The 17,260-nt window shown below is 51.8% G+C and overlaps 1 protein-coding gene across 5 annotated transcripts in view; it reads right to left on the bottom strand.

Moving 5' to 3' along the window:
• Nucleotides 1-1,773: 1,773 nt before the first annotated feature.
• Nucleotides 1,774-17,260, bottom strand: part of ASAP1 (ArfGAP with SH3 domain, ankyrin repeat and PH domain 1) — a 344,245-nt gene continuing 328,758 nt past the window's right edge. For all 5 annotated transcript variants that reach the window (XM_027597676.2, XM_027597667.2, XM_027597647.2 and 2 more), the window contains 5 exons: nt 16,324-16,393; nt 14,077-14,135; nt 7,287-7,786; nt 5,212-5,334; nt 1,774-2,760 (listed from right to left, as the gene is read on the bottom strand). In XM_027597676.2, coding sequence (XP_027453477.1) covers nt 2,686-2,760; nt 5,212-5,334; nt 7,287-7,786; nt 14,077-14,135; nt 16,324-16,393 — 827 coding nt within the window. In that variant the 3' untranslated portion in view covers nt 1,774-2,685. The remainder of the gene's footprint in view (nt 2,761-5,211; nt 5,335-7,286; nt 7,787-14,076; nt 14,136-16,323; nt 16,394-17,260) is intronic.

A 17,260-nucleotide genomic window follows, 5' to 3' on the forward strand; every position in this document is an offset into this window, starting at 1 on the left:
GTATCCAGAGCGAGCTTTGACACAAGAGCTGGACTGACCTGTGTTACCTGTTCCCCCAAAGCAAAGGCAAGTGGAGTCTTGATTCTCACCAAATGGAGTATAGTGGACAACTCACAAAATGGCTTGATTTCAGATGTTTGGGATCAACTGAGAGTATGTTTATTTAAAAGCAATTTTAAATATTAAAAAAAGTAGAAATTAACACATACAGTACTGAAAACCGGTCACATTAAATACATGTGAAATGACAAGCGTACTGATGTCTGGTGGTAACATCCAGATGAGAGTTTGGAATTTGCCTGGTGGCACTATGGGATTCCTACACGACATGTAAAAGTTTAGGCAATAAAAAAATAAATACCAATTGCTGTTCAACAGTAAAATAAGACACAGACTATTTGCAGAATGTAACTTTCCCCTCGGGGGGAAAAAAAGAACTAATTATTTTTTTTTAATAAGGGTCCATACCTTCAAAATACTATTATCATGTACAAAATTGCAGATCGTGGCTCACTGAGTTTAAGAACAACATCAGATTCACACTTGACCAAGATCACCAAAGGTATTCATACCTAGCTTTCCTATGTCCCACACTAAGCTGGATTAGAGAGAACTCAAATTCCTCATGGAAAATAAAAACAAAACCAGAACGGGGGTGGAAAAGGTATTAAAAAATATGTTTGTGTAAGTGGTTGCAAAGGAAGAAAAAGAACAATGACTCCATGTAATTTTACACATCTAGGTTTTGAGTTTTTTAGAAAACCAGTTTATTTTGAGATCAGCTGAAAATACTGTACAGACCACAGAAACGAATAGTTCTTTAATGCAACTAAAAATGTGTACTTGAATGAACCAGGACTCCAGGTCACTTCGGATGGCGACTTCCTGTCCTGACACAAGCGCGGCCAGTGAGCAGGGGCTCTAGACACTCGCCTCTGTGCGGGGCTCGCAGGGCACCCCCCCGCCCCCCGCACGCCCCCCGCCCCAGGAAGCAACTGCTTAAACTCACTTTCCAGGAACAGCTGAGAAGTTGTGTTGCAGGTCTGTCATGCAAGGTTTACTTATTAGGTGGTTATTCAAAGTTTTCGTAGTACTCGCTTAAGCAGAACTAGATGAATATTCACTGAGCACGGAGACTCTACGAAAGAGGGTTTTTCCTAGGGGTTTGGTGGGGAGCTGTACTTCTGCGAAACGAACCTTTCTCTCTTATTGCCGAGGTTATGGGCTTGGCGATACCAGCTTTCTGTGCAGTTGCCCACAGAGCCGTTTAAGCAGGACCCGGGGGCCTCGGAATCAAGAGAGCAGCCCCGCTGATCGGGCAGGGCAGCTACCTGGACCGATGGGGCTGGCGTCCTAGCGGTCGGACGTACGGACAGGGCCCGGACAGGCGGACACGGAGGGAGGCTCAGAGCGCCACACGCGGTGGCGGCCGAGCGCCTGGCTGTGACCTGGCCTGACAGTACCATGTCTACAAACAGAGCTTCAGACCAGCAAGCTCGCCTGCGATGGGGGCGGAATCAAGAGCATGGACGAAGGAGAGCCTGCCTTCAGCACCCGGATGCTGCGGCGGGGAAACGGGGTGAAGGGCCGACTTTAAATTTTTTCATCTTCGTGAATCATCTTTTCACCCGTTTGAACTGATCAAGGGCCAAACTAAGAAAATAATTAAAACTGATGTGTTCGGGGCTTTAACACAGGTGAAGGGCGCTAATTCGTAAGAGGAGACGGAACTTCAAACTCTGAGAAAGCCGAATGACTGACTAGAAACAGATATTGTTGCAACCTTATAATTTCTGCTTTAATGGCGATCAAGTTAAAAAATGTACAGTTCCACTTGTCCATACTATTCCTTTATAAAAGGCAGATTTCGGGTAAGCTTCTAAATGCATGCATAATGTAGAGGCTAATGTTTCCTGGCGGTCCTTGGTTCCTGGAAGTTGAGCTTCATCAGGTGTGTTTTAAGCTTTTGTCAAAATAGTCGTGAAGGATATGTTATTTTTGCATAATGAGGTAATATCTCAGGGGCGGGCACTCCTCACCAGAAGACAGCATACACCCACCTGGCCTAACCTGCACGAGGCTGCAGGGACCGGAAAATGCCACCGAAGCTGCTGGGTGGCTGAATATTTTGCTGAAGGAGTAACACTTACATTGAACCAAGCACTTCTCTGTAATAAATACCAAAGTCGGTTTTTGTAGCTGTAAACTGTGTACACAGATAAACTACAGGCTGGTCTGTCGTGGAGCTAAAAGTTTCACCTGGAAAACAGAACACCCTCTTTGCTAATGTTGCATTTGCAGTAACACAATTGAGAATACTGTTTCGTTAGGGACACAGAGTGGATTCTCTGCCTTTCAGCGGTTGCTGGAGACCACTCTTATTGGCAAAGCCAGCAGTTCCTAGATTCCTGGTTTTGTCTGTCTGCTGGGAAAACAGCACAGAGGCGGAAGTGCGAGATGCCCGGGACGGCCGTGGCAGACCAGTAAGGCGCGCCGGGTCCCAGGGCCCCCCCAACACTGGCGAGGGCAGGAGCCCACAGGGTATTTACACACACCTATCCCCTCCTGAGGTGGCCCTTCTGGGACTCTCGTTCTGTAGCAGCTATATACACACGTGTGCACGGGGTTACGTGGAGGCAGCGGTCCTGCGTGAGGATGTGGACGATCTGAAGGTTCTGCTTTTTGCTAGTCGGACAGGATGTGAACAAAGGACACTGGAAAGACCCCCTTCCTTTCAGGCTGTCCTTCGATATGCCCAATCTGTAGGGAGAAGAGAGAGTTGTCAGGCTGGAGGCCAGCAGCTGCCCACGGACAAGCCCCGTGGGTCACGGTCCCCGTGGACTCGGCCCACAGGCCCAGGGTGGAAGGCACGCTGACCCTCCCCCACTCTTTGGGGGACTACACGCAATCGTAACAGAATAACTAACAACAGAAGGTGCAGCCCACTCCGCACCTGTACGTGGTTCTCTCCGCACACACTCGGCCGTCCTGTGAGGGAGCGCCTCCTGGGACCCTCAGCTTCTACCCCAAGTGTCCATTCCCCCCCGGCCGGGTGGAAGAACCTGCCCACGGCCTCACACAGGCTGCAGACTCCAGAGTCCATGCTCTTCACGGGGTGCACAACGGCCTTTCTTGCTAAGCGACCTCAGACCAGCCTTGCTGGGCCTCTTGTCTGTAAAATGGGGCTAAAATACCCTTTCCTCTCAGGCCTGTGGTGAGATTACATAAAACATCCACAGATGGGAAGAGCTCTCCGGGAGAACTTGTTTCCTGGTTGCCGTGGGGGAAGGAGACGGTGAGGGCAACTCCACGGTCTGCTGCCCGAGCCCGCGACCACAGTCCCCGCGAGAACTTCCCGATGATCTCTGTTAGACCGACACTCATCGCATGCAAGAGAATCCCATCCCGAGCCTTCGACACAAAGAGCAGGGCACGCGCACTGGTTTCAGATGACAAACGCAGAGAGAGGAGGGGGCTTTAGGAGCCGGGCCAGCTCTCCTCTCCATCTCCATCCGTAAAGCAGCTGCGGTGTCCACGGCGGCTGCGGCAGGGGTGCGGGCTCGCCCGGGCTGCTTCCCTGAACCGCCAGGTCTGTGACCTTGGGCCGCTTCTCTCATGCTGGGGTGGAACTGACTGCAGACCTGGCTTACCCGCCTCAGGGGGCCTTACCCGGTTGGCGTCCTGCATGTGAGTGGGTTTGTGAATCAGAAATCATTGTTTTTATGTCTGGCTCGGCAGATATGCTGATGGCACACAGAATTTCCGCCGAGGATGATGGCAGAGGGACCAGTGAAAACTTCCCAACTTACCCCCTCTGGGTCCTCTGCTGTCGTCACAGGTTTCTTAGCAAAGGATCTGATCACTGCCTGCGTATCCCCAAGTGAGTTTTTGGGACATCCTTGTGAGGCGAGGTTACTCCTGTGCCATTTCTGAGCAGGAATCAGGCTTATGGAAGGGACATTCCTTAGCCAAGGCCAGAGAATGACTCAGCGACTCACATCAGGGTCTTCAGAGCCCATCTCCTTGTCATGATTCTAACGTGGCTCTGGAGCAGGCTCCCCACCAGGAGCAGGCCCAACCCTAACAGAGGCAGGAAGGGCCACGAGGGCCACCCCCAGCTTGTCCCTCCCCGAGAGAGAGAAAAAGAGGCCTCATCACTTCCTTTGGGGCGTCTCGGCTTCAGCACCCCACATATTCCGGGCCAGTGATTCTGTTCTCCCAAGCATCCCTGGCTTCCACTGGCCAGAGCTCAGAGAACCTCCTTCCTGGGTCCTGACAATTGAAACTCTGACACTGCCAAGGGTCCCTGGAGGGCAAAACCGCCCCTGCCCGAGAGCCCTGCTTCGGTCCAAGCAGAATCCCCACAGCTGTGATCGAGAGTCTGGAGGTACTCTCCAGGCCCAAAGAAAGAAAAGCCAAAGGTGCATGCACACCTGTACGTGTGTGTACGTGTGTGTGTGTTTCTGGGCCCGAGCAGGCTCTGCCGGCTCAACTGTGAACCACAGGTCCCTTTCTCAGCAGACAGAACGGGGTCCCTCGGGGCTGGTGCCACACAGCTGCCAAGGAAGCAGAATCCCACGCTGATACTGGGAAACACTCAGCCAGGAGAGACGTGAGGCCACCACCCACGACACCCCGGCCTGCCGGCTGTCCCACGATCCTCACTCCTGACGCAGTCGGAACAGCACAGGCCCATCGGGCTGCCCTTCTTGTCACTGAGGATCTGCACACGGCCACCTCACCATCATTGTGAGGACAATGAGGCCTTTCCTTCCAGACACCTGGGCAGCAAGTTTTAATGTAAAAGGGATTGTTATAGACATTTTTCACCTACTCCTCTGAAGTCAAGTGAGGAAGGTATCATGCCCCACTCAACAAAGACAGACTGCGGGCTGGGTGAAGGAAGGCTGGAGCCTGAGGACGGCGCGGAATGGGGAGCAGAGCATTCAGGCTCTGGGCTCAGAGATGCTTCGGAATCTTGCCTGCCTGCCTCCTGGCTGTGTCACATGCTTAGCCTGCCCGAGCTTTGGCCTCACATCCAAAAACACCTGCGGCTCGCAGGTTGTACGAGCACGAGGGGCAAGCCCAGGCACACGTTAATCCTCCCGACCCTGTTTCCGAGCCGTGGCTGCGTCTCCAGCATGACTGCGGTGAGGGAAGACAGCCAGCGAGGACGCTGGGGGCGCGTGAGGCGGCCGGCAGGGTACATACCCACCACTCCTGGTCCTCTTCCCCTGTGACGACGATCACCTCCCCCTCCATGAAGGTGAGCTCGTCGTCATTGTCCGCCTGGCAGTCGTAGATGGTCTTCACTCGTCTCACCTTGTTTTTCCCCTTCAAAACAGAAACGGGGCTTCAGCGGGAATAAAGGACACACTGACCTTGGGAGTGTGATTTAACTTCACTGCGCCTCAATTTCTCCTCTGTCAAGGGGGAGGCCCATCTGCCAGGCGCCCAGGTGCTGGGTGCTCCCTCTCTCTTCCCCGAGCACTAGAACGGAGCCTAGCATTTGGGAGGGCAGACTATGGGTGGGGACTGAAATCCAGCCCCACCAAAACCCCTGAGGCACACTGCCCTCCCCCACCCCCAACAGCAGCTTGCAGAGATGACAGCAGAGTCTAAAAATGGTTTTGGGAAACATGATGTAAAGAAAAATGTGCAGCTTCTGCATACTGAATGCACAGCATAAACAAATTTCTCAGTCCCCTCACACAAAGTACTAAGTCAGCACATGCTGGTTAAACAGGGCGGCGGCCCGGGGCGGGAGGATTCCAGGCAGTTCCCCAAAATGTTTTTTTTTTTTTTTTTAAGATTTTATTTATTTGACAGACACACAGCGAGAGAGGGAACACAAGCAGGGGGAGTGGCAGAGGGAACACAAGCAGGGGGAGTGGCAGAGGGAGAAGCAGGCTCCCTGCAGAGATCCCAGGACCTTGAGCTCATGACCTGAGCTGAAGGCAGAAGCTTAACCCACTGAGCCACCCAGGCGCCCCTCCCCAAAATGTTCTAATTCACGATCAGTTTTCACTTGCACTTTTATCTGCTGGACTTCTGGTTCTTTGCAAATAGGAAGATGGGAATAGAGAAATCCGCTTCCAAAGGAGGTTTCTGTTGCCTAGCTCATTCAATAATTAGTATTAAAAAAAAGCAAGCTGTGTTTCTGCATGTTTTGGGTCCAGTGAGTTCTCTCTGTGCCCCGGTGTCTCCCTCAATCTCCCCACTCCTTTCTGTGGCTCATCCCGGGGCAGTGCAAGGCTTAGTTGTCTCAGCTCCAAGGCCCGTGGGGGAACACTGATCATGGGGAGGATTAAATGAGGGCACAAAACCACTGTCAAGTGCAGAGCATGAGCTGGGATCCTGCACGAGGCCATCTGGGGTGCCTGGGCTCCCGGGACAGTGCCCTCATGACGAGCAAAGGCACCTGCTGTACTGAATATGGTGCCCTCCAGCCTGTGGGAGAACGAGTGTTTTCCCGACCCCTCCTTTAGTGTGTAGGTGTCACACTCTACGGCAATGCTATTTTTATAACGAGCGGGGGCAGAACTGTGGTGTGGAGTGGGGGGCCTTTCAGTCCCCTCATTAACCGGCCTCCCTCAGCCTGGGAAGCCAGTGCCCCCGCTGGGGTGCAGCCGTGGGCAGGACCAACAGCCACTGAATCCTCTGGGAGCACCTGTCCAAAAAAGGGTTTCTTGGGAAAAAAGCATTTTTTTATATTAAAATAAAATTGGTATATTTTAGAACAGAAAGCATTTCATGAAAAGGAGGGAATGTGCGATTTCAACTGAATTCTGCCTGCACCAGTCTTCTCGGGGCTCTGCCTCCAGTCCCTCCGGGAAGATGCAGTGAGAACTGAGTGGACGATTCTCAGAACCCCGAGAGGGAGCCTGCCTTCCTGTGACTCTGAGAAAGGAAAAGTGTCATCCTCCCGGCTTTAAGACAAGGGTGACCCCTTGCTGAGCGTCTGCCTGGTGCCGCTCCTTGGTCACCGCACTTACTGCCTGTGAGCTCATCTGCTGCACCAGCTCCTTTCTGTGTACAAGGGTACCGAGGCCCAGAGAAGTAAGGGGCCCAGGTCACGCGGTGACAGCAGGTCGTGAAGCCCACCTGCTGGAGTCCAGCGCCCACATCCCTAACCACTGGGCTCAGCTCTGCCCGCCGCCGGAACCACAGCCGGTGCAGGTAAGCAAGCCTGTGATCTTTCTGTGTTGCTGGAGCACATACCCTCCCGCTGGGTTTCGGGGCATGGCAGAGGGTTTGCAAAAACCTCAAAACTGGCCTCTACTCACCGTATTGATTTTCCTGGGCAGTGGTACGGGCGTCTCTGGCAGGGTGGGCGTGAGGTCATTGGAGTCTTCGGATGCTTGCTTTTGGATGGCGTCTCTGGACTGCACGTTTGGGGAGAGATCCGCTGGGTGCGACTTCTGGGTGATGTCGGGGGGCTGCTGGGCCTTGGGGGAGACCTCTCCAGTCTGGGACTTTGCCAGCAGGTCTCCCAGCTGTGGTTTGGGAGGCAGGTCCTTCATCTGCGGCTTGGGAGGTAAGTCTGCCAGCTGGGGTTTGGGGGGCAGGTCGCCCAGCTGGGGCTTGGGGGGCAGTTCTCCTGGCTTCGGTGGCAAATCTCCGATCTGGGGTTTGGGAGCCAGTTCTGAGGGCTTCGGGGGCAGGTCTCCAGGTGGTGGCTTCTGTGGTAGCTCTGCCAACTGCGAGGACTTCTGGAAGATCTCGGGCGGGCTGCTGGCTTTGTCTAGGGAGAGGTGATGGCTGGTTTCTGTTTTCCTTAGTGCCACTGTGGGAAGCAAGCACAGGGATGGAGGTCACCAGAGGGGGCGCCGGGGAGGGGGAGTGCTGCCCCCTCCTTTGGTCACCGAGAAGACCGGCAGAGAGTGAGTGCCCACTCCGGGGCCAGACCCAGGTGCACAGGTGTGTACTGCCTGTTCTTAGACGATAGAAGCCGGAAGCCTGGAAGGCATCCACATGACCATATGTGATTTCATGCCTCAGTCATGTAAGAACGGGATGTCCAAACTAATCCAGAATTAAAACAAAACAAAACAACACAACATGACTGGAATACAAACAGGTTACAGAAAATCAGAAGTATAGAGTTAGGTTTTCCACAAGCCTACCCCCTAAATGTAGCCATTTATGGTAATGTGCTGCACTTCCTTCTGGACCCTTCCACATGTTTTCCTGCTTTTATCTAAATACTGCTTTTGCAAGAGTATCTGCCAGGTCAATAAAATTCCTCTAGTGGCAGTACATAATTTTTTTTTAAGAGATTTTATTTATTCACTTGAGAGAGAGTGAGAGAGCACGAGCGGGGGAGTGGGCAGAGGCAGAGGGAGAAGCAGACTCCCCGCTGAGCAGGGAGCCCAATGCGGGGCTCGATCCCAGGACCTCAGAATCGTGACCTGAGCCGAAGGCAGTCACTTAACCTACTGAGCCACCCAGGCGCCCAGCAGTACATAATTTTTAATGTTGCATTCTGTCCCGTTCTGTAGCCGTATCAGAATTTATTATGAATTCCCTGTGTCTCTAGGATTCCTATACTACATAAGAGGTCAAAGGTCTCTCCTCTTGCCACCTCCCCCACCCCTCTGAGGGAACCTCTGCTACATTTTGGTGATACAGCCACATGTACTTAATCCCATACATGGATTACAGCACATACTCTGTCTGCAACTTCGTTTCTTGCCCACTTAATATGTTTGGGAGAATGTGCTAGGCAGGTCCTCCCTATTCTCTGTACGGCCATGGCTCTGTCAGTCTGCACCGTGTGGGGATTCTAGTTTGCGGAGCCATCCCCACAGCTCTTTGCAGGGCTCTTTCGGTGGGACCTAGGACACTAAGGACACGTCTCCAAGACTAGCTCCACCATGTACTTAACTTGCTGTGTGATCTTGGGTAAATGATACAACCTCCCTGTGCCTCACCTTCTTTATCTCTAAAACGTGAGTTAATGCAGGTAAAGAATTTCCTAACAGGACCGGGAAGGCTCTATGTATCATATAAGAGTATTACCACTACTGCCAGGCAGGGTTCTTTGAGGCCAGGATTCGTACTTTTACTTATTCTTGGAACTCTGGCTCCTGGTACAGAGGCCAAGCATGGAATATGCATTCAGCAAGGAAACAGCTGACTAAGGCACACTAAGAATTTTATTCTACAAGTATAATATATTCAGAAAGATATTCTTACAGTTTATTAAAAAGAGAAAGAAAGAAAGAAAAAGAAAGAAAGAAAGAAAGAAAGAAAAAGAAAGAAAGAAGAAAGAAAGAAAGAAAGAAAAAAAGAAAGAAAAAGAAAGAAAGAAAGGAAGGAAGGAAGGAAGGAAGGAAGGAAGGAAGAAGGAAGGAAGGAAGAAAGAAAGAAAGAAAAGGAAGGGAAGGAAGGGAAGGAAGGGAAGAAGGAAAGAAAAGATGAACCCCGGTGCAGCAAACTGTCACAAGCTGTATTGTGGCGGCTTCTGCTTGTGGTCCGCTTGGCTGTGTCCCAGCTCACAGGCTGGCCCTTGACCTTCAGCTGACGTGGCTCAGCTCACAGAGCTAAAGCAAGCCCGAGTCCTCTCCTACAAGTCAAAAACTGGGTAAAGGAAAGTCTAAGGCAGGCAGTGAAGGGGGGAGTTGGGGGAACTCCCCGGGGCAGCGGGGCTGGCCAGCCTTGCTGGGCACCACTGATGGGGGAACAGAAACTGCAAGCGCTGGGTGGACAGAACCCCGAAACACTCAAGTCCGGTTCAAGGACCTGATCCCTTAAGAAGGATCGGAGCCAGGCAATGCGATGCTTGTGCCCGAAAGTTCAGCATGACGCCGTTCACAATGGAAAAGCTGCACTCCATGCGGCTGCGCAATGACACGGCCTCCGTCACTCTTCATGGCACCAGATGGCAGAACACCACACGGCCAGTAAAAGTCATGTGTGATGGAAAATGTTTCTGATGTATTATGTGAAAAAAGCACCCCAGCTTAAATCGAAACCTAAAACAAAAAAAGTACAGTAGAAAGGACATACCAAATTGTGTATGTTGGGTGATATGTGACAGCCGGTGGTTTGTGCTTTTCTTCTCTTGGATTATCTGTATTTTTAAAAATCTTCTAGAATGAATACATGTGCTTTTATAATAGGTAGAAAAAAATAAGAAAAGAGTTTCTCCTCTAGGGAAGCTTGCCTGGCCTTTGTCTATTTGATTTCCAAGCTGGTTTTGTGTTTTCCCCTCTCCAATTAAAAGTTCTTTCTAGGGACGCCTGGGAGGCTCAGTCGGTTAAGCGTCTGCCTTCGGTTCAGGTCATGATCTCAGGGTCCTGGGATCGAGTCCCACGTCAGGCTCCCTGCTCAGCCGGGGAGCCTGCTTCTCCCTCTCCCTCTGCCGTTCCCCCTGCCTGTGCTCTCCTGCTCTCTGCCAAATAAATAAAATCTTAAAAAAAAAAGAAAAAGAAAAAGAAAAGTCCTTTCTGCACTGCCTTTTTAACTCCGAAGGGCTGACAAGCAAACCTTCCCCCAAAGCTGGACCACAGAGAATACACCGCTGGAGCGAGGCCCATTAGGAACAAGAAAGGATCGGGAATTTCCAGCCCGAGCCCCACTCCCTGCAAAAACCCGGGAGGTGATGGTGTAGCTGGGGTGCGCAGGCAGGACTGGGTGGAAAGCAAGGGGCCACGCTCCTTTGAAAAGCACCACTATGCAGAGTACAACCTACTAAAACGCTCTTCCCTTGGCCGTGATCATTCCACTCCTGAGAATGGCTTCTAAGAACATAACTGAAGAGGAGGCAGAGGGAGAAAAACTGTGCAAAAGTCTGGCCCTGATTCCCAACCAGAGGGGATGCTGCACACAGCGGTGTAAGACAGGGCTGGACTCGAGCCCTGGCCAGTGGCCTCATGCAGTGGTTCTTTTTTTTTTTAAGATTTTTTTTATTTGTTCATTTGAGACACAGAGATACAGAGACAGAGAGAGCACAAGCAGGCAGAGCAGTGGGCAGAGGGAGAGGGAGAAGCAGGCTCCCCGATGAGCCAGAAGCCTGATGAGGGGCTCGATCCCAGGACCCTAGAATCACGACCTGAGCCGAAGGCAGATGCTTAACCGGCTGATCCATCCAGGCGCACCATTGTGCAGTGGTTCTAACAGAGGATGGGTGAATGGATCCGGGCTTTGAGTGCAAACAGCTGCACACTTCACACAGAGAGAGACAGTCAGCATCTACCTCTTGACGGGACACCACCACCACCACCCAGGAAGCAGTTCTGCCAAAGCCTGAGCTTGTATCTGATGGGGTCTCAGGATCCAACTTCCGACTGACATGTGGAGGACAGAGGAACATGTTTAACAACCACATGGGGATGCAAAATCCAAACTGGAAAAATCTACTAGGACGAATAACCCAGTTCCCTCCAACATTATGTGTTACCAGAAAGGGGGAGAGATGCACGGAGACCTTCAGCCTAAGAAACCTAAGAGGCTGAATGAACTAGACCTTATCTCATTCAATCTTGATTTGAATAATTCGTTAAAGAAAAAAGGTGTTTATGAGACAATCAGAAATGTAAACTGGGTATTTTAAGGTATTAAGAAATTTTGGATTTTTAAAATATGATAAAGCATCTGAGACGTGGTAACGGTATGCAGCGTGTGTAAGTGGTATGAGGTCCACATCTGCTACAGACTGACTGGGGGCGGGAAACAGACGGAATGAGCTCGGGTATGACCTGATCATTGCTGGAGATGGCGTGATGCACATCTGGGGGTGAGGTGGGGAAGGCTGTATTACACTATTCCGTGTTTTAAAGTTTTTTTGTCTGGGGCGCCTGGGTGGCTCAGTCGTTAAGCATCTTGCCTTCGACTCAGGTCATGATCCCAGGGTCCTGGGATCGAGCCCCGCATCGGGCTCCCTGCTCCGTGGGGAGCCTGCTTCTCCCTCTCCCACTCCCCCTGCTTGTGTTCCTGCTCTCGCTATTTCTCTCTGTCAAATAAATAAATAAATAAAAATATTTTTGTCTATGTTTATTATGGGCAATTTCAGTAAAAAGAGACAGCAAGAGAAAAGAACGGGAGCAGTACAACGAGGCGGTGGTTGGAGGGAGATGGCCCGGCTGCAGTGCTCACAGCACGCTGGCTTCTGGGTGAACGGAATGGCTCAGGGTGAACGGCACACGCCAGGGCGCCATCCCCGAGTCGGGGAGGGGTGAGGCTGGTGCGGAAGCACGGGGCCCAGCTGAGGACATGGCAGGCCACTTCCTGGATGCCATGTGCAGGCAGGCCAGGGCATGTGGTGGGCCATGAGGGTGAGGTGCGGGGGCGGGGGGGGCTCACGTCCTGTTCACTGAGAACAAAGAAGCGAAGTCGTTTTGAGAACAGAGAAGGTGTGAAGGACGCGGGGGCTAGGCAGTCAGTGGATCCTGCAGATGGAGGCCTCCAGGCAGCCTCAGAGGACCACGTGAGCTCAGCAGACAGGAAGCAGAGCGCAGCTGCCATCCTCACTCTGCTTCTCCAGCATGTGCAGGTGTGCGGAGCCGGCCCAGAGCGGGTCAAGCGAGCAGAACCGCACAGGAGGGGTGCGGAAGAGGAGGGAGAGCGTTAGGAGAGACGAGGCCGGCCCAGGAGGGGATGTGGGACAGTGAGAAAGTGGCACTGGCCACAGGGCTGGGGACGGTGGGGTAAGAATCGCTGTGGTTCGGGAGCAGGAAGGGAGCCGACAGGCAGGTGGAAGGAATCAGTGGTACCGTGCGGTGGATGCGGGAAGAGCACAGGACTGAATCGGGGCAGATGGTAGGCAAGTGGGAACAGTACCCCGGAAACATGTCAAACTTCTCTGGGATCAGGACAGCCCTCTGGGCAGAGGTTAAAGGAAGAAAACAACGACTTGAGATAAAGACTCAGTAAATCCAGGGGAAGCTTCCTCTGTGCCCCACGGAGAATGAACCGGCAGCTACCTCTCATCGTAGGACACAGGAGCCCGGTCAGTGCTCCTCCAAATATGCCACTTTCCTGAAGACCTCAGGAGAGGGGTGAATCCCAGCTTCCCCCCACAAATCCCTAACTTTGACTTTTTTTTTTTTCTAAGATTTTATTTATTTGAGAGAGAGAGAATGAGAGATAGAGAGCACGAGAGGGAAGAGGGTCAGAGGGAGAAGCAGACTCCCCACCGAGCAGGGAGCCCGATGCGGAACTCGATCCCAGGACTCCAGGATCCTGACCTGAGCCGAAGGCAGTCGCTCAACCAACTGAGCCACCCAGGCGCCCTAACTTTGACTTTTGGGTCAAAGGTCTTGCCGTGGGTACCGAAACCCATGGAGCGGCCACAAGTCCTCTGAGCCCCGTCTGCACCTAGCGTGGGCCCTGTGGCCTTGCGGACCTAAGTGAGGATGGACAGGATGAACCAAAGGTGTCTGTGGATGTTCTCAGCTCCCAAACTGGAGCTGGCAACAAAGAAGAGGGAGCAGATAAGACAACGGACATGCTGGTCTTATGGATGAAAAGCTCGATCAGGATTCAGGAAGATTTGGTCAAAGAACCGAGTGTCTTTGCTTGGCAGGGAAACACTGCTTTCTTGTACTTCTCAGAGCATGAGGATCTCTACTTTGCATGACGGATGCTATCCCAGGGAAGGATTTCTGTGCCACAGAAAGCAAGGGGCTTTCTGAAGCATGATCTCATTTGGCCCTTATAAAACCTCATGAAGCAGGTATTCCTGCCCACATTTACAGGTGAGGAATCTGAGGCTTCAGGAAGCTTCCATCCAAGTCCCCTGCCCAGGTCACTCGACAAGTGAGTGGCAGAGGTGGTACTTGGACTGTGTTTGCAAGAGGAGAAAGAATGGTATCCCCAGACCCAGGGATGATAACATCTTCTAGAAAAGGACTGTGGTTTTTTGGGAGAAGTATGGTGTTTTGCTAATCACAAAAACTGAGTTTATAAATATCTTTCTCCATTGAACAGATATTTAATTGGGTACCTACTCCACGCTAGGTGCTGCTTTAGACATCTGAGATCAAGCCATGAACTAGAGAGACAGAGACAAATGTCCCCTTGGAGGGTACCATGACAGTCTAATTACGTGAACACGAGAAAGAGAAATCTTACCTTTCTGAGGTAGTTTAGGAAGAACTCTTGGACCAAGGGCAGTCTTTGCAGAGCCGGTGCTAATTAATAAATAAGAATCATTTAGGATCTCAAAATGCTATAATATCATTAAGTGATCTAATATTCAAGGAAATCACAAGAGTTATGCTGAATTCTCTAAAAACCCTTTCAAAATTTCTTTAATAAAAGATTACAGTCCGTTTTCCACTATTCAAAATCTGCCTGGCTGGGGAGGACCCAGGAAAGGGTGAACAGGCCAGCTCTGTGAATGATAAAGCCACCACCTCCTCCCCTCGAAACCTGTCCACAGAGGTAAAATGTCTGAGCAGCCGGTGGAGCATGGCCCCGGGGGACCACATGGAAGTCCGTCTCCTCGTGGGATTCTATCTCTCACCCTAACTCTTGCCACCCCCACTTCCAGGGGAGGACACTGAAGTCTGGGGCGTTTCAGCAGAGGGTCCCAAGGCTGGCCAGGGGAGGAGATGTAAATGGAGACCTCGCTCTGTTCAATGCCAGAGCTCCCGCGTCCTCCGCAGCACCAGAGCAGAAAGCTTGGGTCTCAGACCTCCAGGCTTTCCCTCCACTCGGAGCACTTACCAAACGAGTAGGGAAAAACACTCAAGTCTCAGGAACAGAAGTCCACCCCAAGGGTCTGAATAATCTAATGTTCCTCTCCATGCCCCTGCTACCACCGACATGCCAGGGCCGCGGGCTCCCACAGTGCTCCTTTAGCAAGAGGCTGGAGCTATTCTCAGAGGACGCCAGGGCCCTGCAGCCTTAAGGAGGAATAGCAGCCGAGCACCGGAGTCCTCCGTGCCAAGAGCCCCTCTGAATCTCTCGCTTGTCCTCTTCTGTCCTATGATGTCCCAAGAATTGGCTTTCCCCTCTTTCTCTCCTAACTGCATTTAAAAGAACAGGGAAAGCCAAACCAAATGAACAAAACGCAGTCAAAGAAGACGAAATGCACGTGCTGTCACCTCCTAACCGCTCTCTCCTCAGCTCTCGTGAAATCCTACTGCCCCCGGGCCATGGACATAACGTCCCGGCGAGTCTGGAAGCGGTGAACCGCTCTGGAGCATGTGTTTCTCACGTCCGGCCTCAGCATGTTCTCGGGGAAGCACACCTGCCGATTACTGATGTGAGCACGACGCTGGTTCCTAACCAAGGCCCGGGGTCAACACTGAACACCCGTGGGCCTAGGCTGCTTCCTCTGCAAAGGAACACGAGGTCGCCGCTGTGTGCACGTGGCCTGATTCTGCTTAAACAGCATTTTGTGGGCACTCTCCAAGTATCAGACACTACCCTCCTCTGGAAGAAGACGCCGGAACGGCAGTCTGAGCCCCGCCTCCCAGCCCCCGGTGGAAGTCAGGACCCAAGGGGAGGGGACGACAGGGGATGTGGAGTCTGGAGGACAAGGGGGCTGAGTCCAGCTCTGACATCTGCCGCCGCCTCACCTCTCAAGTTCTCGGGGCCACTCCCTGGCCTACACCATGGAGGAAGTAGTAACCGGCCTATCTGACAAAGTCGTAAAGACTAAATAGGACAGTGGCATTAAAATAAATGAGAACTTTGTTTTGCTCTTTGATAAACTCTGGAAAGCAACCTTCACACACCAGCTGACTCCTTCTCCCTGAGGTTTTGGGACTGAAAGTGGCTCTTTGTGTCTTTATCTCAGATAGGGCCTCTAGAGAAAATTCTTTGCGTTGGGACATAAATGTTGCCCACAGAAGATCTTCCAAAGTATCCCATTTCTGTGAAAGGATGGAAGGAAGGGATGCTGCTTTTAGCCTAGCCTTAGAAAATCGTACAAACGGGGCACTTGGAAAGAGTCCTGTTTTTACGTCTGAAAAATCTCTGGGCTGTCAGATTTCCCTGAGAACTGTTTTCATTCTCAAGTCCGCAAAAAGGAGTCAAGAGTAACAAAACAAAGCTACTTAATTAAAAAATGAAAAATACAACCTCATTCTGGTAGACTCTGGCATGAGGGAAGTGAGTGAGGCCAGTCCCCATCGGGAACCGGGAAGGGGGAGAACCTGGCACTGGACAGCCCGGCCTGCCAACGTGCCGGGGGACAGTGGCTTGTCATGGGGGCCCAAGGGACGGGTGCACACTGACAGTCCACGTTTCCTTTCTCCTCACGATCAGGGGCGGGCCAAACTTTGAGCAGACTGCCACCAACACCTCTTTCTAGAATTCCGAACAGTGAACTGTGATCCCAGCTGAGGGAGAAACATGAAGGCAGCTTACCTTGATTGCTGAGACAGTCCCTCAAACTTGTTTGTGGTCTTACTTGATGATGATGGACCCACATCGTTACCTACAGGGAAAATCAGATGTCAAGTTGCATCTTCAGGCAGGGGAATGGAATAAGGGGACTCAGGACTTGGCAGACAGGCACCCCTCTGGTTCCAGAAAGGAACTGAAAAGTCTCGAACTAGAATGGAATGCGTTTGTAACTTTGAAACAAAACTAAGCACCACTTTGGGCTCTGACAGTATTTATTTATTTATTTATTTATTTTTGGCTATTCAAGGACTATGTCAAAAAGATGAGCAGCCCGCCCCCAGACAAGGCCTGTAAGATCACAGGACTTGGGGGATGTCCCATTGGCTCAGGATCTTGTCCTTAGCTTGGGCGCAGGGAAAGAAGAGTAAAACCTCAAGTTCACCCAGAGGTTGCAATGCCAGGAGACTAGGTCTGGCAGCCAGACTCAGAATACACAACCCACAGACGGTCTGTGTGGACGCTATTCGGCAGGATGGTGATAACTGGCCATCTGCGGGGCGAGACTCTCAGTCACTCTTGCCATCCTCACTCAGACCTTAGCATTTATTAAGTACCGACTAGGTGCAGGGCGTGGATGGAGAGCAGAAGGCCCCAAAGCAAAGCAAACGCTGCTGCTCTTGCTGGGTTTCTGATCTGGCCTGGGCAATGTCCATGTACAAACTAGACTGATAATGTGGAATGAGGTCAACGGTGAACAGGGTTGGGTGCTACGGAAAGGAAACGGTGTCAAAACCTCACTGGTAAGAGGAGCAGGGAACGTCCTCATTGGGGGACGAGGCACCTGAACAGTGAAGAACTTTCTAATGGGAGGGGGGGGCAGCAAAACCGCATACATGCTCTTTGTCCGGGAGAAGGCAGAAAGACTGGTGAGAATAACTCCTATGGGACCCATCCCACG

This window comes from Zalophus californianus, chromosome 4 (genome assembly GCF_009762305.2).
Source record: "Zalophus californianus isolate mZalCal1 chromosome 4, mZalCal1.pri.v2, whole genome shotgun sequence".
Taxonomy (NCBI): Eukaryota; Metazoa; Chordata; class Mammalia; order Carnivora; family Otariidae; genus Zalophus; species Zalophus californianus.